General features: G+C 42.3%; 1 protein-coding gene across 5 annotated transcripts in view; it reads left to right on the top strand.

The window, feature by feature from the left end:
- Positions 1 to 27,656, top strand: part of MARCHF3 (membrane associated ring-CH-type finger 3) — a 119,061-nt gene that overhangs the window by 66,456 nt on the left and 24,949 nt on the right. For 3 of the 5 annotated variants that reach the window (XM_090038481.1, XM_090038480.1, XM_090038483.1), the window contains 2 exons: positions 15,666 to 15,909; positions 17,115 to 17,322. In XM_090038481.1, coding sequence (XP_089894607.1) covers positions 15,722 to 15,909; positions 17,115 to 17,322 — 396 coding nt within the window. In that variant the 5' untranslated portion in view covers positions 15,666 to 15,721. The remainder of the gene's footprint in view (positions 1 to 15,665; positions 15,910 to 17,114; positions 17,323 to 27,656) is intronic. The other 2 variants (XM_090038482.1, XM_090038484.1) reach the window with 1 other exon arrangement.

Genomic DNA, 27,656 nt, shown 5'->3' with positions numbered 1-27,656 from the left:
ACCATGAGATAAAATAATACAAAGTAAATTATCTCTGTTGGTGGCAGAAGGTTTTTTAGTTGACACCTTCAAAGATTACACAAGTCTATCACACACCCGTATTTTGAGAGATGTTTTACATGTAGATAGGTTAGTTTGGAGTGTGCTTCCTAAGAATAAAGTTCTACATGTGTGTCAAGGTATACATATTTATTAAGTGCCAGCAGTGGATCCAACCCTGGACAAAACACAGTGCTGATTAGACCTTTTCTGAGCAGATGTCCCACTCTTACATGCCAGTATATGCTTTGCTTTACACAGTAAGAGTGATCCAAGGCTACCCTGGAGCGCATGAAGTTAAGCATGTGGTGGAACTTCGTAGGATGAGGGTGTATTGCAGTGACTTCAGTGCAAGAGAGCAGATCTTTTTGCAAGACACAGCAAGGGGAGCAACAACAGCCTCTCTTGGGGTGGCTAGAATTGCAGGCTGAAGCCTGCAGCTCAACTTCCAACATAGACCTCGTATGGCTACAGCTGGAAATGCATCACTCCCACCTCTGACAGAATCCCTCCCTTGTCAGGATGTTTTCATGAAAGATGAGTTTTAACTCTGCAGAACTATAATGCTTATGGAAATCTTGTGGAATCTGGCTGCCCCAGTATGTTGCACCCTTCCTTTCTTTAGATTAGGTTTGTCTGAAGTAGAAAGTTTCATTTCTTACCAGAACAATATCCTTTAATGAATAAACATGGCTTCTTAGCATTGGATGAGAGTGATACTGAACTAGTGGCATCCTGCCAATATGTACAGCTTTGTTGTTGCCAAGACTCAACCTGTTTCTAAATGACCTATTTGCATATTCAGTCATTCAAGGGCATATTTTTAGGGCAGGTTTCTCATACCCAGTTGTCTAAACTTGGCAACTAAATCCATGTTTAGGCATCAAGATATTTAGCCTAATTTTCAGGGATGCTGAGTTTTAATAAATTCTGCTGAAGTAGATGGAATCTGAAAATCAGGTCACTTGTACAGGTATGGATATAGGACTCGGTCATTTGATATCAGATTTGATTTGAGACCTAAAAGTACTAAGAAGAGGTTTAACCATGAGATGGGAATCAAATGACAAAACGTCCATGTTTGATTTTTGGCTGTGTAACTAAGGGTTGATCTTGAAGTCCTCAAACTCGAACTGGATAAAAACGACATACTTCACACCATATTTCTTTATGCTATTTGGCTTCCCCTGGAATGGGAACTGCAACTGTTCTGATGAACAATCCTCATTCCTCTTTAAGTACCTGCATTTTCTGGGGAAATGCTATCTAGCAACTACCAATAGCAAGAGGTTTCCTGAAATGTGAGACAGTCACCTAAATCTGTTATAGCAACAGCTTAGTCGCTAGGATGGCAGAGATGAGGGGGAATGCAGGTGGTCTTCATCACCGTCTCCATCAGAAAAGAGCATATCAGAGTAACGATGTGCTTCATTGGACCTTTAGCCTTCAGGGTGACAGATCAATCCTTCACTTATTTTTCAGTTCTACAATAGAAAGGCAAGAGCCAAACCCATGTGACATTATTTCTGTATAGTAAGTCTTCTCTAGTCCTCTGAATCTTACTGGGAAAACTAGACTAGTACACTTTGGAAGAGCCAAAAATTCAAAGAAAAGCATGTAAATTAACTTATTATACCTTTTTGTTTTAGAACTGAGATCTTTGTTGCTTATGTTATGTGTTGCTTAAGGCTGAAGTGTTACTGAGTGTGTGTAAACCTGTTTAAATATAAAATATATTTACTTCAAATCTTGCTGAAGTTGGTGGCAGGATTCCTGTTCGTTTCACTGGGCTTTTGATCAGACTCTTACTTACTGTAAAACAATTTTGGGATGATTCTTAAACGGACAGTAGCCAAAGTCAAATTCCCATTTACAACCAAAGTGTTACCCACCTAGGGGAATTTTTTAAAAATTTTCCATAAGTTTTCCCCTAGGCTAACAGGTGGAGTGCTAGCAACATTTTAAGCACTTCGGTCTCAATCTTAAAGCATACATTTAATGGTTTATGAGAGTCATTCTCTATTTGTTTTGGTTTTGCAGAGGTCAGTCTCACTCTCAGTAGAATTCTTTGGTCTTTGCATGCTCTTGTAAGCGAGAGGAGAATCTGCCCCTGTGAGGTCCCACTGAAGTCACTGCAATATGCCTTTATCTTACAGCTCGCCCTTATCCTACTAAGTTCTACCACGTGCTTAACTTAATGTGCTTGAGGGTAGCCTTGAATTGCTCTTAGTCTGTAAAGCAAGGCACACACTGGCCTGTAAGAATAGGACATCTGTTCAGAGAAGGTCTAATTAGCACTGTGCTTTGTTCAGGGTTGGATCCACTGACGGCACTTAATAAATATGTATACCTTGGCACACATATTGAATGTTATTCCTACAAAACACACTCCAGACTAACCTATCTACATGTAGAATGTCTCTCAAAATACTGTTGAGGCTGTTGCTCCTCTTGCTGTGTCCTACAAACAGATCTGCCTGCCCTCTTGTGCATGCTGCCTATGGTGCATGGGAATATCAGCCTCAGGGACAGGTAGGGAGGTAATGAACCAGCTTGGGGCACCTTCTGCCCATCCTCCAGTGCTAAGTGGTGGTAAGCAAGCAAAAGGCAGGAGGCCTGATATTGGAGAAGGCATCTCAGGAATGCATGAGGGTCTTATCCACTAGCTTACCCTGAAGGAAGCCAGTCCAGCTGCACTTTCCCAGAAGGAAGCATTCTGAAAAGTAGGAAGTGGAGAGCTGGGCAGGAACTAAGGCTAATATCCTGGAAAGAGAAGGAAAGAAGCAGTGGTCAAGGGGATAGAGACGTAGGCAGGGGCAGAGGAGTTTGAGCACAAACCTTTCCAGAGAAGCAGGATCTGGATGTGGCTGTTCCCAGAAAAAAATGAAAGAGCAAGATGAGAGGTGGTACCTGCTGGAGAGAGGGCCCAGCAAAGGAACAGAGTGCAGTGTTTGGGTTTTGAGGGAAGTGCCCAGGAGTAAGAGAGGAGGCAGTTTGCACTTACGAGTGGTTTGCCCATCTCTGGGTGGATTTTCTGGGATGCTCACACACAAGGGGCAGTTCCCTGCAGGTGTCACAAATCAGAGGAGAAACCAGAAAAGCAGGGTCTGAAAGTTTATGCTTTTAACTCAGTCTCATAATTTTGAACTTGCATAGTTGGTGCTATCCCAGAGCAAAGTGAATTTGGATACACTGTAAAGCCTTGTCCTGATTTTCAGCCCTTGGTGACCTGATGTAGCCAGTGGCATTGGCATTAGTGGAGTTAACCCTACTTTTAAGCAGAGGTAACTTGTACCAGTGTAGATAGCAGCTTTGCCCATTTCTGGTAGAAATAGTGCAGGCTGCTCAGAGGGCTGAAATGAGAGTAAGGAGAAATGAGACCTCAGCCTTCAGTTCCAGATGTTCTTAGTTTTGTCAGTTAAATCAACTCACTTGCCATCACCAAAGCTTCTCTAAATTATTTTAATATGGATAAGAAAACTGGATGTTGGAGAAACAATCGATCAAATACTTCATTATTTCAATCCCTCCTACATAATGTCAGTTAACTCTTAAATGATCAAGCAATGAAGAGCTTTGCTTTAGAGCCAGCAAAGGTACCGTCTGAAATGGTATCCAGACTTTTGACTCACAGAATCTGCATGTGTAAATCAGGTGATTGTAAGACTGCCAGAAAATTTAACCACAAGTGTTTGGTGTGTCAATGGGAAGGGCTCCGTTTGGTTTCACTGAGGTAGATTGGACATTTTGTGTGTAATAGGGCAGGTGCAGATTAAGTGGACTGTGTGAAAGCTTGGCTCATGGTACCAACCTGTTGCCAGGAATTTGCAAAGCATAATTGGCAGCACATACTGAAACCCTACTTTATTTTCCTGGATTGTGCTAGTTATAACACTATTAGACACATGGGGCTTTATCACTCTTGCATTCTACCAGCTTCTGCTGGCAGAAGCCCAGGCACTGGAAAGTCCAGGTACTGGAAGGGTGCGTGCAGAGCTGCAGGCTATCTGCAAGTCATGCTTTTTCAGGGAGCCTGGAAACAGCTGGGACGGTTCAAGAAGCATAGTGACAAGGCTGGGGAATCTGGTCAAAACACCACATTATGGCTGAGTCATGGCTTCCTCGTATTTGCTCAGTAATCCAAAAACATCTTTCCAGGAAATTGAGACAGACATGTCCTGAACTTCTGTTGTTACAGGATTAAGAAAAAATGTTTCATAGTCTCTTCAGATATCTAAAGGAAAGAGACAAAAACCCTGTTTCCAGGACATCTTGTATTTACTGTATTGTTATAAGACAAGCATTTCACTCAAGTGGTCAGTTTTTTATAAATGAATCGTTTGGCAAATATTACAAGCCTGCTTTTTCACTGGTGAAAACGTTCACTTATGACAAGTGTCATAAAAGAAGCATACGAAATTAGCTGGTTTATTTATACGTAAAGAAACGCGTAAAGTTCGGCAGTGCCAAAAAAGTAGTAATTTCCTTTTATTGAAATCTGTTTTTCATATAAATACAAGACATACAAATGTTAGTGGCGATTTATGGATGGGCAACGAAGTTTAAAAACAGATGAGGACTGAAAAGGAGTATTCACGCAGAATTGCTTTTGTGTGACTGCCCAATGCTAGCATAGGTTTCTGTTGGGCATGTTTATACAACTGCACTTTACACGTGCTGTGCCACAGAGCGATGTTTAAAAGGCCCTGCAGCTCTATACGTTCAGACCAACTGAGCTGAAAATTTTAATCTGCAACATAAAAAAAAAAAAGAGTAAAACGTGGGCTGAAATAAAGCCAGCCCGAATTGCTCAATAACATCAATGACATTTAGCATTGCACTACTTACAGATTGTACAACATCACAGTGAAATCTTGCAAGCATTATGCAGCATCCCTTTGCTCAATGGTAAAGATGAATAACATCTACCCATTTCAACATTTCCAAACCTTTCCTACCACTCCCTCCAAGCTATTTTTTCTCATACGATGAATACTACTTAAAACGGCTATGGATTTAAACAGGATTTTTCTTCAGAACCGAACAGTGGTGTCATGAGAAAAGGTAAGCTGCAGCTATAGTTGTCCAGATGTAGTATTTATACTCTCAGAACATCCCTCTCTGACATTCTTTGTGAAAGGTAGCTCAGGTTTAATAATAGCACTTTGCACTTATGTAATTCACTGTTCAGTGTGTACTTTTTGTGCCCTTTTCTAGCAGCTTATCAACAGAGAATACCCATGCAGCTGTCAGCTGGGGGAATTATATCTTGAGCTTCTGTTAAAGCTTATGCTTTTTAACTCTAGAAGTCTGGTATTCAATCTGATGTGACTCCTCACGATGGAATTTGTTGCCTTTCCTCTTAGGTTCTATACTTTCCTTGTTGCAGACAGAGTTGGTAGCACTGGTAATTCAGGTTTCCTGACATCTTCCACACAAGATTTGCTTCTGGTTGCTTTTAATTCTGTCAAGCAGAAGACAGAGTCATCAGAGGGAGGAGAAAGCGTGAGATCAGATGAGACTGGAAGAAAGTCTGGAGGGAATCGACTGAGATCAGGTGAAGAGCTGCAATCGGGTGAGAGGGCTAGGCTAGACAGATTGAGGAGAACAGAAGTAGAAAGCTTGGTGCCCACAAGAGCATGCTGGAACTGGAAATGAGCCCGAGATGCTAGGGTAGCACCACCAGCCCTTAACTGTCAGCAAATAGCTGTGAAACCCGCTGGTGAAATGTTGCAATGGTTCCCAAACTCTGGCAGATTGCGCACCACCAATTTAAAATGATACAACCTTGAGTACCACCAGCAAATTTTTCAGTTCAACCTTAAGTACCACCAGCAAATTTGTGTCATATAAAGTAATTATAATAAATCTGTTAATGTGTACCACTGGCAGGTTGTCTGTGTGCCACTGGTGGTACCCATACCACAGATTGGGAACCACTATCGCATCCGCCATCCGCCACATTCAGTGTGACAACTTGCTGCTGCTTTGTGTTGCTCCATTAGTCCTAGTAGCAGAGATGTGTGCTGTGGATCTAAAGGGTCATCAGGAGGCCTCACTTCATTTAAAAAAACCCCAAAACTAAAATCACTGAAAAGACCTACCCTGAAAGAACAATTAAGGCCATAGAGGCAGCACTTTGCAACCCTAACACAGATTTCATTGTGGTTTTCTGCAGGTAAGAATTCTTAAGTTTCATGAGACCACATTACTTAAGAATCATGACTCCTATTTTGTTCTTAGTATGGGAATATGAGGTGCAAAGAGGCTAAGGGACTTGGTCACATAGGAAGCCAGCAGAACCAGGAGCAGAAGCCAGGGCTTCTGACTCCTAAGCCTGTTATACCCACTAGACCGTCTTACCATGATAGGCATCTCAATGCAGCTGCAGTAGCCTAGAGCTCCGTGTGGACTAACAGCGCAAGTATTTACCCAGGTCCTGGAGCAAATTATGCCATTGAGGTCAATGCCTACATGGCTGCAGCTTCATTGCTCACTAGGTACAACTCAGAAAGCTGAGTCACAGCAGTGACTGCAGTGTGAAGATGCCCATAGTCCCTCACTGCATAGTGGAGCCATCTAGTGTCTGTGGGAGGGAGAGTTAGCAAGCAGTGAGAGAAAGCAATTAGGAAAAGGTGACAACTATGATGCAAAGTTTTCAGGGAATCCTTGTCCTGGAAGTGGTCAAAGATTAAATAACTAAATAAATAATTAATTAATGTGTTTACCTGGGAGCTGGGTCATACAGAAATAAGGGGTAGAGGAAGGTATCCCTTTCAGACAACAAGACTGGCCTTCAAGAGAGCTGGGCTAAGCTGTAGTTATAGAATGAATGGGAAATAATACAAAATAAATTACAAAGCCTTTGTATAAACCAGTGGCATGGCCTTATCTAGAATGTTATCGTAGTTCTCATTGTTGGCAATCCCTTAGTACAAGGATGACAGTCTTCCAGTTAATAGGGAAATCATCAGTGAGTCCAGAGATGACCGAAGAGACAGATCTGAGACCCGCATGTTCAGCTGCAGACATGGCAAATAGTTCTGGGAGGAAAGAGTGGTGATGTCAGGTCACAGCTTTGTCTTTCTTGTCTATCTGCCTCCATAATGCGGTGAATTTGTGAGAAATGTTTGATGCCTTGTTGCACATCACTGCGCCATTGGGGATGATTCAGCGCATTGATGTTAATAGCATATTTCTTGAGATTAGCCATCAAAGAAATGCTTGAATCTCTCCTTTTTCCTTCTCTAGAGCAGTGACCATCAATGAGTTGTGAGTGTAGGAACTGTTTTGGGAGCCGGTTGTCAGGCAGTCTTATGGCATGTCCCGTCCAACAGAGTTAGTGCCATATAAACAAAGTCTCAATGCACTTGGCATTTGCTTGAACCAGAATGCTGGTGTTGGTTCTTCTGTCCTTCCAGTTGATACAGAAGATTTTCTGAAGACATCACTGATAGTAAAGTTCCAAGGCTTTCAGATGTTTCTGATGTCATCCAAGTTTTACATCCGTGCAGCAGGGTAGAAATGACAACAGTCTGGTAGAGGAGAATTCCAGTTTGGGTCCAGGTCATCAAAGACACAATGTCAGAGATGTCCAAAGGCAGCACTGGCAGATTTTATCTGGTGTTGAATATCACTATCTATGTTTAATTTTTAGGAAGGTAGCTACCTAGGTAGAGGAAACGTTAAACATTCTCCAAAGACTGTCCTCTAATTGTATATATGGAGGAACAGCTGGTTTGGTTGGTTTAGTGTGGGTTGGTAAAGGATCTTGGTTCTTTTGCGAAGTTGGTAGTGAGTCTAAGTAATTCATATGCTTTGGAGAAGCAGTTGGAAGCGAGCACTCTTCCATGGAGTGGGCACACATGATACAATCACTAATATACCGAAGATCAATAATGGAGGTGTTGGTTCTCTTGGATTTGGAACATAATTTGTTGATGTTAAAGAGATACCCATTCATGTAATGTTGAGCGCTGACTCCAGATAGAAGTCTGTCAGCAATGAGTTGTGAGATAGCTGAAATATAGATGGGAAAGAGTGTTGGTCCAATCACTCATTCTTGCTTGATTTTAGTTCTAATAGCAAAGGGGTCTGTTTCTGAGCCACTGCCTAGGATAGTTATTGCCATGTCATTGTGAAGAAGTCCAATGATGGTAATTAATTTTTACAGGCATCCAATCTGGAATACTGTATGCAGTGCTGGATCACTGTCTTAAAGAGGATATTACAAAATTGGAAGGTCTTAAATTTTTTTTTGCAAAAATCTTGTTGGTCTAATAAGAGATATCATCTCTACTATGAGTCCTGATTGACAAATATAGAAGAACTCCTATGGGGAAAGAAAAAGACAGATTCCACTGTAGAGAGAAAATAAGAGGGGACATAAAAAATAACTGAAATAATGAATGAAAGAGAGAGAAATCAGGAACTTCTGTACTTCCTATTTCAGATGCAGGAAAATGGCAACATTCGTTAGAATTGAAATGGGAAATTCAAGGTTCATAAAAAGGAAACAGTCTTTCCCCACCCAGAAGACTTGTATAATAATACAAAGTGAAAATTTTGATGGATAAGAATACCCAAAAGTTTTGTAATTGGCTATGAAAGTTTTTGTAAAGAATAGTAAAACCTTCCATGTCATGCTTACAAATCCCAGTCTAAAACGTGGAACATACAGCTACCATTACATTTCAAGATTGCCTTACCCCTTCACCTCTCTTGGCATTTACCTCAGTTTCCCCACTCTGAGTCAATCTGTAGTCCCCAGTAGTTTGATGGCTCCAGCACTGGTGGATTTGTGACAACCCAAGGGCTTAGGAGTAAGTCGCACAAGTCTGCCCCAGTAGAGTTAATAGAGCTAATCTAGTGGAAACAAAGCTATCACTCCTACTTCTTCAGATAACACAGTGCTGCAGCTAACTCTGGGTGTATCTGCCTTTCTGGAATAGAGTGATTTCTAGCACCTTCTAACCCTAGCATCAAGTTTTCCTATTGATTCAAATTCATTACAAGGAATTTTCTACCTTCACCGAAAATCTCTGCCTCATCCCCATGAACAAGTGGAAATATCAGCTCCTTCAACTCCCTACTGATTTACCTTGCCTAGGCTAATTCTATTCACCAGTACCCTTCCACAGGGCATCCTAGTTATCCAGGTACCCAGATTCTGCCAAACCATCCCTTACTCAGGTTAATTCTCTCTTCAGGGAACCTTAAATACCTTCTCTCTGAGGAGACGCTTAACTAGACACAAGTGAAGTTGAGTTCAACTTCCTTTTAAAAAATGACTGCATTTCTGGCAATCCCCAAATTAGACTTTACCCTGCAAGGTTAAATACTCCTGTTCTGTGATTTAGGCTCTTACCTGTGTTTCAAATCTATACAACTTTCCTGAAATAAAAGTTGGCAGGTTTTACAACAGGAGAAGAGTACAAACGCATATCATTGCTCTTTTTGTGCCAAAGCTCCACAAAGACCTCAGTGGAAAATGGGTTTGTAAAGCAAAATGTTGATGACATTGAGAAAATGTGGCATTATCAAGTCAGGCAAGGATTTGTAAGGGCAACATGTGTCTTGATTTCATTATTGGTCTTTAGCTCAACTGCCTTCTCATTACTACCTGATGCTAAATTGTAATTTTAATAATGAGCAGTGGGTAGTGTTGTACTGCAGGAAGGGTGGAGAGGGATATAGATAGGGGTCTACTTAAAACACATGGTGAGGGAGTAAAAGTTGTGGACCGCTCACAGTGCCTGGTGCAATTTTCACAGTCTTTCTTTTCTAGCAAGTCCTACCCCCACCTCCCACTGCTAATTGGCCAAAGGTCCCCAGCAGTCTTGCCCCTCACTACTGATTGGCTGAGGGCTGCCCTTCATGTGGCCCCACCCCTTGACACTGATTGGTGAAGAGAACTTCCCTTCATCCAGCCCTGTCCCTCACCACTGATTGGCGGAGAGAAGTAGGCACGCACAAAAGGCAGCCCTCTCGGCCAGTCAGTGGCAGAGGGAGGAGGCGCAATCACCATTTTGGCTGCTCCCTTTCGTGCGGGCAGCTTCCCCCTCTCCCCTGGCAGGCTGTGCAGCTGGGCATTTTATTTTTAGTAACTTTTTTTTCCCCTGGCAATTCTACCCAAAATTGCAAGGGATGCCAGTAATTATGGAAACTGCCTTTTTTTTTTCCCCCCCAGTTTCTGTGGAAATCGCAAATTGGGTAGATCCCTAGGTATAGACTTTCATAGCAAATGTAACAATGTGCTGATAGGAACACTTTGGGTAACCAGTTAGTGTGGGGGCTTTTTGGGTTTTTTTGATTTTGCATTTAAAGTGTCTAAGTTGATTGATATAAGTCGGAGTTGCATTTCTGTAAACCAATAAGAAGCGTATGGAAACATGGAATAGGGAAAAGAGAACAGATTTCCAAGTGTGTGAATGCTACAGATGCATTATGTGCTGTTTTTAATCAAGGTGCTGAAAAAGCACAAATGGGCAATTCAGATAAGAGCTCCACTTCAATATTTGTGTAACTTTTGCCTCCCACAGCCTCTGCATAAGAGCTTTTAGTCTCATGTGAATCAAAACCACTCAGGGTTTCAGAAAAGAATCTCTCTGGGTTAAAACTGAAAATCCACTATGATAATTGAATTCATCAGCATGATAGTGCTTTATGCTTTAAGAAGCGAGTTCAGCGTATGCACAGTAGCCAAAAGTGCAATGGGGATTCCAGTGTAAGCGCAGTTGAGCTTTTATTGAAACTCTCAGTGCCCTACTAACAGCTGCTTATGACTTCTCTAAAAAGTCTAGAAGTTAAGTCTCCTATAAAGAAAAATTGTTCATTTAAGCAACTCTCTGTTGGAGACCTGTTGTAAGGACTACTCCAGTGCTGACAAAGCCCAAGTATGAAGGCACTTCTATACTGCAGATAGCTAACATTAGGATGGAGAATGATTTATCCCTCTCCATCCTTGGGCAGTAGCATTTGTTTAAGGGCTTAGCAGCAACCTTTGCATCACATTTTGCTTCCTTAATGTACTGCTAAAAAAAGGGAAAGGCCCTTAGATGAGTTTATTATCTGCTTTTGTGCCTGTAGAAAGAGATCTGCATTCTGCAAAGCTAAAAACAAATGGGCAAGATAACATTTTGTTGAGCTGTATTCTAACACTAGGGGTGGCAGCCAGCCAGTAAAAAGAGGAAAGAGAGCATAAATTAATGCTGATGTTTTCTGGAACAGCTTCTTGTGCTTTTCAGTGAGTCAATGTGGGGAGAAGGACTGAGCCTCATGGCTAAAGAAGATAACTGGAACTCAGGAGATGTGCTTCACTCAGCCATAAACTTGCAGCATAACCTTGGACAATTCACTTAAAACACTGCCTCAGGGCTTTCTCTATGCCCTGTACTTCCCCATCTCACCGGGGCATAGTGTGTAGTGAAATTAAATTCATTAATTGCTGTAAGATGCTTAGGGTTTCTGAGAGGAAATGCTACAAATAAGTGCAAAGTACTATACTCATTCAGCATCTACACATATATAGTCCCACTAGGGATTAGTCTGGCAATGTGTGCTTTTCATTTCTGTCAGTGAAGCCAAGATCCAAATGCAAAATGTGCTCTGTAACTTGTGTAATATTTGTGGCACTCCCTGAAGGAAAGTTAGTCCATAAACAGATGAGTGGATCCCACCGAGTCATAACCTGTAGTGCTGTCATCAGTGACTAACATAACCTTGTTCCAGTATATTTACTTCCTAAACTAGACCTGGACCCGCTTTATGTCAGCAACCTGATATTTCTAGAGGGGCAACAAAATGGCTCTAGGTGGAAATAAATTAAGAAATAACAGCTAATGTATTTTAAAGTTTCAGACCTATGGGACGAGTAAAGTACGTATAGTATCTTTTGTTTTACCCTGCTGATCACAGGACAGATGTACTGAAATGGAAGCTATTTGCCTCGGAAAGTCTCATACTTCATACAGTAGTAACTGAACCTCTGTAACAACTGACACGCACAAAACAAGCTGACACAAATACAACTTAATGAGGAGAGGCTAAGGGAACTGGGCTTATTTAGTCTAGAGAAGAGAAGACTGGGAGAGGATTTAATAGCAGCCTTCAACTACCTGAAATGAGGTTCGAAAGAGGATGGAGCTAGACCATTCTCGGTGGTGGCAGATGATGAAACTAGAAGCAACCGTCTCAAGTTGCAGCAAGGCAAGTTTAGATTAGATATTAGGAAGAATTTCCTTACTAGGAGGGTAGTAAAACACTGGAACAGGTTACCCAGAGAGGTTGTAGACTGTCCATCCTTGGAGATTTTTAAGACCCAGCTAGACAAAGCCTTGGCTGGGATGATCTCTGTTGTGGATGGTCCTGCTTTGAGCAGGGCTTTGGACTAGATGACCTCCTGAGGTCCCTTCCAGCCCTCATTTTATGTGATTTTATGATTCTAAATGGCGGAGGGACTAAAAGAAATATGCCGTGCCTTTGCCATGCCAGCTACCCATGCTTGTCCTGAACTCATTTTAGTGGGGTCATCCCGAAGTGTAGTTGTGGTTTAATAATCCTTTTTCACTTCATGGCATCTTCTGTTAGAGGATCTCGTAGCCTGAAAGCAAGGACAAGAGCCTGATGCCAAAAGCAAAGTGAAAGGACTAGAATTAGGGAGATTATATGGCTTGAATGGTACAAGAAGACAACCGTTTTTGCAGCACAAGGTTGGCTAGTGTTGCAGTAGCCTCGGAAAGGAAGGAGCACATAATGAGTATTCTCTCCAATAAAGCCCTTTCTCTCCGTGTTCAAGCAGCACAGGCAATAACAGGGTCAAGTCTAAGGCCCGGCCTCCACCAGGTGTTCATTTTCAAAACTAGAGGGAGGGATGTTGTGTGGGAGTTTGTCTCAACTATTTTTCTTGCTCAACTTGGTCCCTCCCTAGTCGGGTCACTTGTTACAATGCCAGCTTACTCCACAACTGCTGGTATCGGAAGTAACCTTTCAGTATTACAGCTCTTTCGCCTCAGTGTTACAGCACTCACTAAATACCATCTTGCCTTTGTTCTTAATCTCTCCCCTTTTGCTAAGATATTGTGGCCCCAGAAGAGAGATTTCCAGATATTTCAGATGGAAAAACATTCAGAACGACTGTAACAATACACATATTGACTTTTGGATTTTGTTAGCTAAAAAGATTTACTATTTTTCAAAGTCCACATTGACTTCAGTCAGTATGTACCTCTCAAGACTAATAATATTGGTATTTACCCCGGAGCGCAATACGTACGTATTATTTAACCTTGCAGTTGTATGACTTTTAAACATAGAGTCTGGGATGCAGTTTATCTGAAAGACACGAAAGAGGACTGCATTCGGAATCAAGCAAATTACATTTTAGATTCATGCTAATGTGGCGAGGAAAAAAAAGAAAGAAAAATGATAGTCTCAAGGCCTGATTTAATTTCATTACTGAAGTCAGAAAAATTGTATTTTCAGTAGAAAAGTGAAAATTATAGTGAGAGAAAAAAGGATCGTGAATAGTTGGCTGAACTGGGCTGGAATGTCATTGCAGTGCTATATACAAGGATTTGAATTAACATCACAGATGGGGGAGAGCTACAACTAAGAAGAGTTCTACATGCTTTAATTTTCTGCATTTAGTTGCATCATCTGGTGTTTCAGCAAATGCTCTTAAACTCATCAAGTGTCTGATGGATGTGTTTGTAAAGGCTTGGATGGTCACTTTATATGGAACAATAAACCCACTATTGTACATAATGAGGTCAGTGAAGCAACCAGAAGAGAAATATATAATTCCATAACATGGGTCTATAAGCACAGTACTGTCTAGGCTATTTCAGTTTAATGAAGCAGATGCTCTGCTGCTGCATATTCTTTCTGAATAGTCTCAGCATGTATTTTAAAACTAAAATGATGCTGGTAATCGTGTCCCCACATTCTCTCTTTGGAGAGTCCATTGGTGCTATTCCCATAAGAAGTCTGCATCTTTTACGTGTTAATGGTTTTGAAATTAGTCATTGGCTTCGTCTTCATTGTAAATGAGGGTCAGAGTGCAATTTCCTTCCTTCCCTGTTCTCTGAATGTTGAAACTCCTCAGCAGCAGCCAGTTTGCTTTCTGACATACACACAGTCTGAAAAGTGGCTGAAATGTTTCCATAAAAGGGGCACAGTCCCAGGCATTTTTCCTGTTCTGAGAAGCCTTTGTAAAGCTTGTGTTGCAGAAGTGGCAAATCATCATCATTGTCATCATCATCATCACATCCATGCATCTCACAGCCTCACTGCCAAAAGACATCCATTCAGGCGACTTTAGAAAGCAAACGCTGCAATGGCAATACCTATTCAAGCCCAACCAGATTAAATTACTTGATTTCTTTTAAAACACCTAAAAAAACCATCTGTTTAAAGAATTAAATGATTCATTTTTAAATACAGCGTTTGATTCTTAGCACGCCATTGGCATTATACAGATAATGATGGTGTTTGAAACATGAACTGAACTTTTTTTTTAATGGTTTAAATGTTGTATTCACATACTTTTATCGTGTCTGGCTTCAGCAGGTACAAATAATATTTCATAGCTCTTGCATAGTGCTTTACATCCGAGGGCATCACATGAGTTTAGAATGGAAGTTAGTATTATCCCCATTTTATGGATGGAGAAATCAAGACCTATTTTACATGGAAGCACCTGGCTCCAAGTCCAATCTATTGAATTACCTGCCTGTCCTAAAGTCACATCTATACTTAATGAGCAGCATTATAGGGAGCAAAAAGTTTATTTTCTCATCCTCCCTTATTACTAATCTACCCCTTGGTTTACAATTGGCACTACCCAGGACAGCATATAAAACATACTCCTTTCAGTGCTGGGAAAATGAGCAAAGCATACAAGAAAGCCATATGTAAGCTATGATTTTTACCTCACCTTGTGGCATAAGTTATTACTGCATGCAGGCTACTATTAAGTGGGTTCATGTCACAGATGCTTGCTATAGGATTATTTGCTGTTACTGTGTTCTGCGATGTGTTGGTGATGTAATGCACTTAGCAGTAATGGGCTATTTTCACAGAGGAATTTCAACTTCAATGTCTACTTTCTCTTTCGAGAGGTAACTTAGTCTGTGGTCAAATGCAAGCATCAAGTTAAAACAAACGCGCATGAAATGCAATCTACTCTTTTGCAGCAAGCAGGGAAAAAAGACAGACAAAAGGTTTCAATGTTTTCATTTATCACCATGACTTTAGAAGTACAGAGAAAAAACAAAGAAAAACCTCCACTTGCCACCACTCCATAAATATACATACTGCTGTTTTTCAGCAATGCATAATATTTTAAGCTTCCTTTCAATACTGGGAACATTGTGGAGGTTTTTTTTTCCTTTAAGTCTCTTGTAGCAATCAATACAACAGAGTTACGTGCTCAGCGACGTGCCTGCTGCTGTATTATTAACTGCCACTGTTTTTTTTTTCTTTCTCTGTGTGTAAAATTTTTGTAACAAGATGAGGAGCTGCTCTAACCCTCTTACATTTTAACTAATGGGATGTTGGTGGCCTGTAATTTTGCATTTGCCGTTAACGGCTCGGGTTTAATAAATTGTTTTCTGATCTTTTCCTAGATGGAAATCCTGTATGAATGTGGAAGCCATTAGCAGAGTAATTGCTGTCTGTTACCATGACAACCAGCCGCTGCAGTCACCTGCCCGAAGTCTTACCAGACTGCACCAGCTCCGCTGCTCCCATGGTGAAGACTGTGGAGGATTGTAGCAGTCTTGTGAATGGACAGCCGCAGTATGTCATGCAAGTTTCAGCCAAGGACGGGCAGCTGCTGTCAACAGTAGTACGGACGCTTGCCACGCAGAGGTACAGTAGTACCAAATCAAGCAAATATATAATTGATCATTAAACTATTCTAGCTAGAGAGTGCAGAAGAGAGCTGTAATTACAGCATTCAGGTGTCTGTGCCAGCCAAGAATATGTTTTGTTAAAAAAAAAAAAAAAAAATCAGTCGTATCCATTTCTATGAGCGTTAGGTAAAAAAGCTAAAATTCACCGTGTTTAGTTTTCTAAGTCTCACTCACCAGCAATTAGAAAGATGTGTGGCTGCTTGTTTAAGATTTATTACAATGAGATTATAATTAAATTATGGTCATAACAACTTTATCATCACTGTGATACCATCTATAATTAAATCCGTGTCATTCTGTCTTCGTGACAAAGAATGGTAGTTCTTTCTCAAGATGTAGATGGTCAAGTGAGTAAGCTGCAGCCGTTTCTCCTGATTTGTAGAAGGAAACTTCAGGGGTAACATTCTGATCTCTTGTGCATGCTACTCATTACTTACTGATGATAACACTCATTCCAGTGATGCTTCATACCTGTGTTTCATCTTGAATACACTGTCACTCTGGGTACAGGGTACTGTATATAGTGTTCCTTTCCTTCCCTCCCGCAAGTGCTGGTTCTAACACTTTCAGAGCACATTTTGTGGAGACTTGCCATCCAGCGTGCTCTAACTCACCGAGAATCTGTCTCAGTGACTCACATGCAGGCTTTATTGCTGGAGCTGCTTCTCAAGTGGTAGGAGTCTGCATCAACAGCACAAAAAGCTGACAAATTACGTGGTGAAATGTTGATAAATTGAAACACTAGGTTAGTTTGATAGGTTATTCTTTCTTTGTTTGGCTTTTCTGTTTGGGGGTAGGTTTAAAACCAGCTTCACTTAAGGATTTTTCCTGCAGCACATCCCCAAAGCATTTCTGGGCACTTATTCCTCTATATCGTGAGTAACTGATAAATAAGTGGGTGCAATAGCTTGTTGTCTACCTCCTTTCTTCTTCTCCAAGTCTCAGAAACTTTTGCCTCCCAAATTGACACTGCATAAACCAGAGGAAGAAGCACTTGAACAAGAAAAATATCAGTGACTTCAACCATATGTCTACTAAGTACACACATGGGGAACCTTCCATGTAGTTATGCTGGAACACAGAAGCAGAGAAAAAAATGCTCTAGAATACTGTGCTGCACCAACCAGTAATACTGATCAGCTACTTCCCTTTCTTGTCTAGCAGCCCCTTCAATGACAGACCAATGTGCAGGATCTGCCACGAAGGCAGCAGTCAGGAAGACCTGCTCTCTCCATGTGAATGTACAGGAACCCTGGGGACTATTCATCGCAGCTGCCTGGAGCACTGGCTGTCATCTTCAAATACCAGCTACTGTGAACTCTGCCACTTCAGGTTTGCAGTAGAGCGCAAGCCCAGGCCATTGGTAGAGGTCAGTAAATGGGGCATGTCCTCAAAAGCTTAGCTTTAATGAACAAATGATGTATGTTTTTACACAAGGATCACAGAGACTTTGCTGCTTCACTGAAGCAAAAGAAAAGCTGTGCATTTGGGGCACTGAGAGGTGGGGGCAAGAGCGCAGAGAGAAGGCTGGAATAACAAAAGCTTCATTCCTAAGGCAAGCAACATAAGTGAGAATAATACAAGTGATGTTTTTGCTGCCCTATATGCATCTAAACCAGTTGGGTCTTAACCCTTTTAGATTTGAGGCCCCTGCCCCTTGTTAGACTCAAGGCACCCTTGAAAAAAAATATTACCTCTTAGTTTTCACTCAATTTTTTTGACTATGGAAAAATAAGCAGTTTTTTCTGCTGCAGAGAACTCAGAAAGCCCACAACAGGTCAGAATGTATTTAACACTTCATACTCCTACTTGAATGCTCTGGGGTTATTTTGCAAATCATGTTTGCACACTTAACAGTGCTAACATGGTGTAGCACTCTAGGGCACCCTTATAAGGATCTTGAGGCATCCTGGATGAGAATCACCAATCTAAATGAACAGTGTCTTTGCCAACAGTTTGCAGAGAACGCATAGTATATATGCAATAATGCCCTTTGGCTTGCTAGAGAGATACAGATGGAACAGAAAGCAATGCTTAATCTATGGAACAGTAGACAAATATTAGTATTTGCAGTAGTAAATAAAGGTCAGGCATTAAAAATAAACAGCTCACATGTCTGGCTTCTGTATCCCACACAGAGAAAAGTTTTTCTTGATACATGTTGTGCATTTTAGCAGTGCCGAAGTAAACCTTCTTGCTTAAGTACCAAACTAGAGTAACACGGGACAACAGTTTTCCCTTTGTCAGTTAAAGTTTGGCTATTGTCTGCTGCAGCTGCTTTAATTAATGCATGGAACCACCAGTTCTGATGTGATAAAAAGCAGACTAGAGATTGGGTTCATTTCGTTGATAACCTTTTTTTCCTCCTTTCTTTTTATTGCAAAAACATTGTGAAATCTGAAGTGCCTTTTGAAATTAAAATTTAATTGACAATAGTGAAGTTCCATAAAAAATAGAAAAATCTTCTACAGTGTTGCTTGGTGACATGGAGTCTTGATGATTATCTTTTATCTAAATTGTGTATGTGCTTCATACATGTCTTATTTTGGATTGATCTTAAGATGGAATAACTGGTGACGTGAAAACAAGATTTGTTTTCTTCAATTGATCTCATTCATTAGCAGCAGGAGGTAGCTTTTGCATTTACTAATCGGATCCCTGTATCTGCTGGGAAAACTGCATAGGCCCTGTTGGGGAAAGGATGGGAAATATTCTTCAGAGGTCTACCAGTGATATTTTGTGCTGGATCAGTTTTAAGCATAAGAACACAGAAGCCCCTTTATTTTTACTGGGGTTCAGCAGTGTATTCATTATGAATACTGGTCTCTATGGGCAGATCTTTACATGTGTTCTGCGGGTGGGGGTAGGGTGCTTTAATTAGGGTGGCTTCGAGAGCTGTTCTAATTGAAGCACCCACAGCATCTCGTGTATTCAGCATCCTGGGGCTTGTGTAGATGAAACAGGGGCCCTACATTAATGCAGTGGGTTTTAAAGAACACCTCTTCAATTTAGGGCTGATTGAACCCCCATGTTGTGCTCACACCCCGCTGACTTACCTGCCTCTGGCAGGGAGGGGAGGGCCAGCTGCCAGTGGGCAGAGTGGTCCCTGGGCTGTGGAGAGGGGATGGCTGGTGCTTCCCTCTGCAGCAGTGGTGGACCCCCCCCACAGGCAGCACCCGCTCCCAAGCACCTAGCTCAGGCAGTCCTGGGGGCCACCACAGCTGCGGAGGGAAGCACTAGGCCCCCACACAGCTCAGGCAGGCAGGCTCCACCGGGGGGAAGAATAAAAAGATCAGGCTCGCCTCTTTCCGTGGGTGGAGCCTGCTTTCCCCGGACTGCTGCCAGGCTGCCTGCAGGGCTTCCTGCAGAGCTGCGGAGCTGCGTGTTTCACTCTGAGGCTGTAGGGGCAGCAAACTAAAACCCCTCAAAGGAGTTTAAGTTTGCTGCTCCCCACATCATTTAAGGTGCATCACGCTGCTGAATTTCCTACAGCAGCTGGAATTAATGTGCAATATGCTGCCAAAGCATGCAAACACCAACATCATTAAAGTGGTAAAAAAGCATTTAGCCTGCTTTAAAGTGTAGTACACACATGCCTTTCGTTTCGTCTACACACGGCCCAGTTCTTCAAAATGGCAGCAGGGGCTCTTTAACTAAATCTAATTTGACAAGTTTTAAGTGCCCCCACCGCTATTTTGAAGTGTGAGGGCACTGAATACACAAGACGTGGAGGCTGCTGGAGCGTGCTAATTAACATGCTCCAGCAGACTGAATTAACTGAGACTGCTCCTACATGCTATAATTACTGCGCATTGGAGCAGCTTCCTTGCACATCTACAGACACCCTCTAGCTTCATCAAATCGGAACCAAAATTCCTGTCCCAATTCTGTCCCATTTTCCAGTAGGTTTTTTGAGTCTCTGATTATGACACCAGCCTTTCCAGGGAGGCCAGTCTCAGTCTGAGAAATGCTGATTTTGAGTGTTCCCAGGCTAACAAAGACTAAACAGTAAAATGGTTATAATTGGAGAGTCCTCAATAAAGATAGTTCACTTTTGTTTTCCCAAGCTATTTCTGATCCTGCATCAGACAACATGTAGCTAGATAGATGTCAGATGCAACAGGTGTGATGTGTTTTTTCATTGCGGTCTCTGCTCCTGTGAATTTGCCTCTTCAAATGCAAGAGAAATGGTTTTGAGACTGTGTGAGATAGACAGCTAGATTCTGGGGTCCAGCTTATTCCAACTTTTCCCTCACAATGGACTACTCATGAAATTTTCTTTGCACAAATGGAATGTGACATTTTTCAGAATTAATGATGATTGAACAAGTTGAAAGTGAAAGCTAACCCTTCCAGAGCTGGGGGAGTCTTGCTGTTTGATCATTCCACGCTAAAGGGAAGTTTCTCTTTAACAAAAAGCAATAAAAAAAGTTGTCTTTGGTTTCTGAATTGGAGGACAAATGAGAACCAGGTGCAAGGACATTTTGAAACACAGTATACATTGTTAATTGACTTTTTTTTTCTTTTTACTGTGTAATCTTTGCTAATTTCTCAGCTACCTCATCCTCTAAGACTTTATAGCATGATCAGCAGCGATGCATTGTTGTAGGAATGTGCGTGTATGTGTATGTATATATGTATGTTAAACACAATTTTTAAGACTAAAGGCCTCTCCACGCAGACAGTTAGAAGGGCCAGATTCTCTGGTCCACCATATTCTCTTTGTGCCACTTGCACACTTTCTCTTCCAACTTCTTCACCTGCGGTGGAAGAAACAGACCAAGATATTTTGGGCACAGGTTGGGAACACAGCAGAGCCAAGAACCATTACATTTGATCCTTCATCAGCAGGTGTTATGTTTACACTAGTGGGAAAGTTAGAGTTGGCTCTCTACTTCTCTAAACTCTCCTAGGGATGGAGAGCTGAAGAGTAGGGAGTTGCTGCCCAGTCTTTGGCTCTGCCCCATTCCACTAGGTCTAAGCACAGATCCAAGATAGGACTGAACCTGAGCCAAAGCTGTTGTGTTCCAGTAAGAGTTAGTTATCCATATGGTCTTCTGACTGAAATGAAAGTTGCAGCTGTACTCTACCTACATAAGATTAACTCTCTTTTACAGATGGTTAAAGCCAGAACATCCATAATGCTCATCTCATTCAACCACCTGTATGACACAAGCCCTAGAACTCTGCCTAGTCATTTCTGTATAATTTTCATATTATGCATGGAAAATCCAGCACATTTGTTGATCAGTACAACAGTTTTCACACACTGAAATGCACATGCTTTGAATGGCTACCTTGAAGTAACTAAATTGGTCCCATATGCTTCTTGAACACCTTTCTCCTTGTGATGTTTTTCCTAAAGAAAAACTGTGACTCCTGCCTATTAAATGAAATGTTAATTTATTTTCTCAGAAAATGACTAAGAAAAGGATCATATAGTCATCTTCTCATCCCTCTCTCAATCTGATCACGTCCACTCATGCTGATTAATGGTGAAAGAAAAAAAAGATGTTAAAAACAGTTTCAGGTATCTTGCTTGCTTGAGTGGAAAGCATCATATCTGGAGCGCACTCCTATCTGTAGTGGTCATACATTTAGGGCCAATAAGCAACAGTAGCATGGATGCCCACTCAGCCATACAGCTGGGTACATTATCATGATAGCACCAAAGGATCCTCTGTGTTTGTAATGTGTTAATGAGGACCAATCATGCAATGCAGTACATTTAAAAAAATTATTGTTGGCATTTGCCATTGGTTCTTTTATAAACCAACCCTAAACCAACCCCAAAGGTCAGAGGTTCTCCCAAACCCGGTAGCCCATAGACATGCCACTTTCTGTAGCTAACAGCACTGAAAAGGGAAGCATCACATCCAGGCACACTTGACCCCCTACCCACCCCCACCTGATACCATTCTTAGCTGAATCAGCTGAGAGGAACCTTTGACAGGGAGTCCAGAATCACACTTCTGGAGCCATAGAGACGACACTATCCACCAGGCCTTAAGTGAAACCATGTATATCTTAATTTGTCAGCAGATTGATGGGCAACCTCTTAATTTCCCCCCCTTTTATTCCCAGTGAAAACTGCACTATGTTTGATACTGAACTATGTCAAATTTAGGAAGTTTCATAGTTTCATAGTTTCTAGGGTCGGAAGGGACCTGAGCAGATCATCTAGTCCGACCCCCTGCCATGGCAGAAAAGAGTACTGGGGTCAAACGATCCCAGCAAGATGTTCATCCAACCTCCTCTTAAACACCCCCAGGGTAGGAGCCAGCACCACTTCTCTTGGAAGCTGGTTCCAGACCCTAGCTGCCCTGACCATGAAGTAGCACCTCCTGATATCTGACCTAAACCTACCCTCTGCCAGCTTGTGACCATTATTCCTGGTCACTCCTGGCAGTGCTCGGGGGAACAGTGACTCCCCCAATGCCTGCTGATCCCCCCTGACTAGTTTATAACAGGCCACGAGATCCTGTTGAAAGACTATCCATGAAAGAAATCCATTAGGTGAGAGCTGAGATGTGTAGGCTTGATGTTCTTTGTGATGAGCTGGGAAGGATCTCAAAGACATTACCCAGTACAGGGCTGGGACACATCTTTCCAACCACACTAGTGGGAGCTGCACCAATGGGGGGCCATGGATCCCAGGGACCACAAGCATCAGGGACCTCATTTTCCTCCCACCCCTCCTCCGAAATGCACTGGACTCCCAGGTGCTTTCCTGTGTGCTGTTCGCCACATTCCCCCTCTGCACCATGCTGCTACTGCTATTGCCCCACCTTTCTGGTGCACCAGATACCCCCTGCCCCCCCCACTGTGCTGCACACCCAAGTGCCCTGACTTGCTCTTAGCTTCCTGAGCACAAGGTCCATTGGTGCACTGTGCTACTTGGGTATTCACAACTGCAGCCTACTCTAGCTGCATCACCACATTTCACCCATTGGGGCAGGGGCAGGAAGGGAAGGCTGGAGGAAGGGGGAACCTGTAGCCTCTGACTGCTGCTGCAGCCAGAGCTGAAGTAAATTTACTGAGCTTCTTTATAAGCAGTGCTCTTTTATTCAGACTATATGTTTTATTGCTACAACAGTGTCCATAGCCAAGAGATGCGCAAGTTTATTAATGAGCAGTAGATGCATGTCATCGCACAAAGTAGATGGCTGTATGCTTTCATTCTGTGTTGCACTTCAGTTTCTCTCTCATCACTGCCTATGTTGATCTCATTTGTCTCACTTCAGAAGCACGTATGGACCACAGCTTCCTAAGCAGGAGGGGTGTTGATGCATGCACTGCCTCACCATTTCTTATCACATGCTTGTATCTTCAAGCTGGTGGAACAATGCATTTAGAACAGAGCCATCAGGTCAGCGGAGAAGTGTTATAATTGTACATAAGTAGGATTGAGAAAGTGGAAAAGCTGCACATGATGTTCTGTTTTTCTTTGTATTGGAAAGGTATAGTGATACTTTTTTTTATAGTGGAGGAGATGAGATTTCTTCATGCCTTCTGCTTTATCAGTCTTCGTGGCTTGATCAGAATTGTATGAACAATTTAAAAGGAACTTGTCCCCTGCAGGCTGAAGAGGTTTTAGCCAAATTGAAACCAGGGCCTGTTTTAACACAGTTTAGTTACTTCACATCTTATTAATTTTTGTGTGTTACATGGTGGATAAGCATTTTGAAGGTGCTTTCATTATATCTTCATGTGGGGGGGAACCCAAAAACCCTTTCTAAAGAGTGCTGAAGACCCAGCCTGTTTTACATGCTGTTCGACAGCGGCATGGCAGAGTTCATCTTGCTATAGTGACACCCCTTTGTACTTTTTAAAATTGCAGTTCACCAGACAAGTGCACAACAGCAACAACAGCAGCTTTTATCTGTTGATCTGTAGAACATGCAGGACTTGGCTTAACATCTTCTCATTCTTGAATCAGACCCATGTTGGATTTGTTCTTTATTCTTGGAAATCAGCACCAGTAGTTTAATCTATTTTTCTCCTGCCTACATGATAATCAATTACTGCATTTTTATCAGACAAGAGACAGCTAATAATTCAGTTGAATACCCTGACACGGCATCTGTTCAAAGAACTAGTATCCACCTCACTAAATTATTATAAAGTTGTGATAGGGGTACCTTAGTCAGAGCTAAGGTTAAGATTTGAAAATAATACAAAGCGCCACTTTAAAGTGATTGTTAACTGTGTCTTGGAGAAAGCATTATGCACCAAAGTTCTGTTCAGTCAGGCACCTGACATATTAAGTTGAAGATACGTGAGGGTTCCCCCCCCCCCTTTTCCTCACCTGTCACTTCAGCACTTTGCTGCAGGAGCAGATAATATATAGAAAGTGCATTCAGATTCTGCAGAAAGGTTCAAGGAAAGCAGACACGTCTAGAGCGTAAACATAATTTAAGAGCACAGCGTGTACCATATGCATCGAAGGTAGCTGTGTTCTGAAATCCCTGGAAAATCCAAGCCATTACAAGCAGGAATTTGGATACTGGTATACTCCAATTTCTAGTTCTGTTTGTTGCATTCCCTGCTGTACTTATATTTATGCTAGACATCCATTGTTGATTTTTAAGTAGCAATTCCCATATATCAATCCAGCCAGACTGAAGTACAAGCCTAAATTATCTATTGGTATGTTCATTAAATAGTTACCATATTAAGCATATATATTGTAAGGAGAATGTGCTATGGAAAAAATCAAGGAAAATGAATATTAGCTTAATAATAATGGCTAGGTGCAACATTCTTGGTATCTGCCAATCTTTTGCTAGCAATGGAGGTAGTGCCAGGAAAAGCAAACTCTGGGCCTGGAAGGATTAAGATGTATTATAATTTAAAACATTCAGCAACCTTGCACTGAAATATGAATTGACTTTCTGTGCAGGGCTTTGAGCCGTGCTCTCTTTTTATCCTTTGGGGTTTTTCCTCTGTGCATTCTACCTCTCTGCTGCTCAGTCAAGCGAGTGGTTGCAATTCAGTTACTGGAACAGAGAAACAGTAGAGCTGGTTAACACAGTTTGCAAAAGGATCATTCTTGAGGCCAGAAGGAAAACGTATCTGATGCATAGTCACCAAGAAGAAAAATTTGCTGGAGTCTGAGACAGAGAAGGTGTTACTGCCAGTGCAGCATATTCAGCCCACGGAGCAGATAACTTTATAACACAGTTCTAAAGGGAATAAAGGATGTGGTGCAACATTATCTAAGCTCATTTCAAAGATAAGAAACAGAAGCACAGGAGACTCTGAGGGGAAAAAATGACCCCAGACAACTAATATAAATAGCTTGAAAACGAGCTGGACTGAGAGAAGCAAAATGGGCTGCAACAGCTAACCTTCATTAATCTGCGACACAGTAATAAGCCAGCAGGGTTGAAATCCTGGCTCTGCTGAAATCAGTGGACGTTCTGCCTTGGCATCAGTGGAGTCAGGATTCTGCTCTAGCAATTCTTAGGGCTACTCAGGCAGCAAAAAGCACCTGTAAGCCTGCCCTTTCGAGCACTAAAGGAAAGTACCTGAGTAAGAAAAACAAACCCGAGTGTTACAGAACCGTTGTGATATCCCTGTGTCAGCCTGCCTCCCATCCTCTGCTCAGGAGAGAAGGCCAAGCAAAGAGAGTGTGTGGTTGGGGTACTTCTACTGCCCAATAATTTCCAGCTGTGGGAACAGCCTCTTGGGACCATAATTTAAAGCAGATTTGTACATTTGCACATTAATTGAAGTTACATGTTTAATTTTTAAGAACGTTATGAAGAACAGCTTTGACTTACTGGAAAGACAATAAAGGTTTTAGGATGCTAATTTCCTTAAACGTTTTTTCAAACTGTTACTCTTCCAACCAGTTACTTCCTCAATGCGGAATAATCTACACAAGTCTAAACACTGACTAAGCAATGCATGCCACTGGGAAAGAGAAACAAACAAAAATACCCTCTGCTTTACTGTTTTAGAGAACACATGGGTTGCAGAATTTCTAACTTTCCCCAACAAATCTGAGGCTCTGTTACAGCTCTGGGTTGCAATCATGTGACTGGCGGGGGGGAAGCCGCAGGAGTTGATGGTGATAATACAGGAAAAAAGAAAAAAAAATAAAGAGTACTTGCAGGCCAGGTACAGACTTTACATTTTTACAGCCATAACTGATCAGAAACCAGTCTATACTCATAACAGAACAAAAGTTCGGCATACATAGACTGGTTTAAAAATGGTGGAACCCAGTCTAAGATTTGCTCCCCCACTAAAGGATGAACATGTTCTGTTGTGTTCACTACTGAGCTAAACTTTGCTGCTGACAGATGCAACTTAGATTGATTCTGCTTTGGATTGTTTTGAATGTCTGTACCTTGCTACAGGGAGCAGAAAGAAACATGAAACCCTTAGGACTGAGACCACTCATCTCTCAAGTTTTGAAGGAGCAGCCTTCAGAAAGGAATGCTGGGAAATGTTCCTATCAGGAAGTGAACCCAAGTGGGGCAATTACAGGGGACGTACCTGAATTATCTTCTTTAAAGGTTAGGGCTCTAGATGGAAGACGATGCAGATTTTCAGTCCCAACTCCGTGTTTTTCTTGAGGTTTGGTTTCCATGATAGAAACTGAGATGTTTTGACATCATCTGTGTCCTGCTTGCAGTGTCTGCTACTACTTTTTAAGATGGCCTCCAGTCGCTAGATTCTAGACATGGAAAATTATAAATGTGTTATTATTTCCCATGTCTAGAATCTAACTATTGCAGGGTTGTGTGAAATTTGTTTCATAGCTCCCCTCCCCGGTGGGGGGAGAATCAGTAGGGGGGAAAGCTGCAGGAAAAGCAGCAGTGGAGAACAGGCAGCCTGACTCCTGCCCTTTGTCCCACCCACCTTGCTCACCACCACTTGCCCACCACTCACCCCAGTGCCAGTGCCCCCTGGCACCTTCCCACCTGCTGCCTGTCCTGGTGCCTGCCTTCCTACTACCCCGTGGTGCTTGACTCCCTGTCCCCATTATCACTTGAGCTCCCGGTGTCTCACCCTTACCACCTGTCCTACTTAGTTGTCTGCTGCCACTGCTACAGCTGCCCCCACTATTTGCCTCCCCCTACTGCCACAACCTATACCCCAGCTCCAGCCAGGTAGCAGCAGCTCCCCTGCCACTGCATGCTCTCCCCCAGCTACACCGTGGGGACTCCCCCCACATCCCACAGTCTCCCCCATGCCCACCCCACTACCCAGTCTTTCCCATGCTCAGCACCACCTCACCACATGATCTCTTCCACGCCCCCCTGCCACACATTCGCTGCCCTGCTGCAGAGCCACCTCAAGCCACGGTGGCTTCAGCTAGGCAGAAGTGACAGCAGCTCCATCCCCAACGCTGGTACTTGAATCCAAGACACAACTTTCCCATGTTAATATGGTAGCATGTGTCTAATTACTGTGAGAGTTACCAAGCCACCAGACAACATTCTTTAGTTTCTAGATCTGAATTTGTAGCTTGACAGTGGAAAGTGTTTGTCCATAATACGTCTCCAGAGGTGCATGAATATGCATGGCTATGCTTTGACCACACCTTCAGCTGCGGTGCAGATAGTTGTTAACTGCCTTACTCTTCAGCTGAGGAACAAAACACGATTCTTGTGAGTTCCTTTTCCAGAATGCTTAGTTTGGTCTCCCTGCCTGGGAATAGCATTATCCAAAGTTTAATTCTTTTCGTGC

Source organism: Crocodylus siamensis, chromosome 3 (genome assembly GCF_052110815.1).
Source record: "Crocodylus siamensis isolate JL-2025a chromosome 3, ASM5211081v1, whole genome shotgun sequence".
In the NCBI taxonomy this organism is placed as follows: domain Eukaryota; kingdom Metazoa; phylum Chordata; order Crocodylia; family Crocodylidae; genus Crocodylus; species Crocodylus siamensis.
This window is presented reverse-complemented; position numbering and strand designations above follow the sequence as displayed.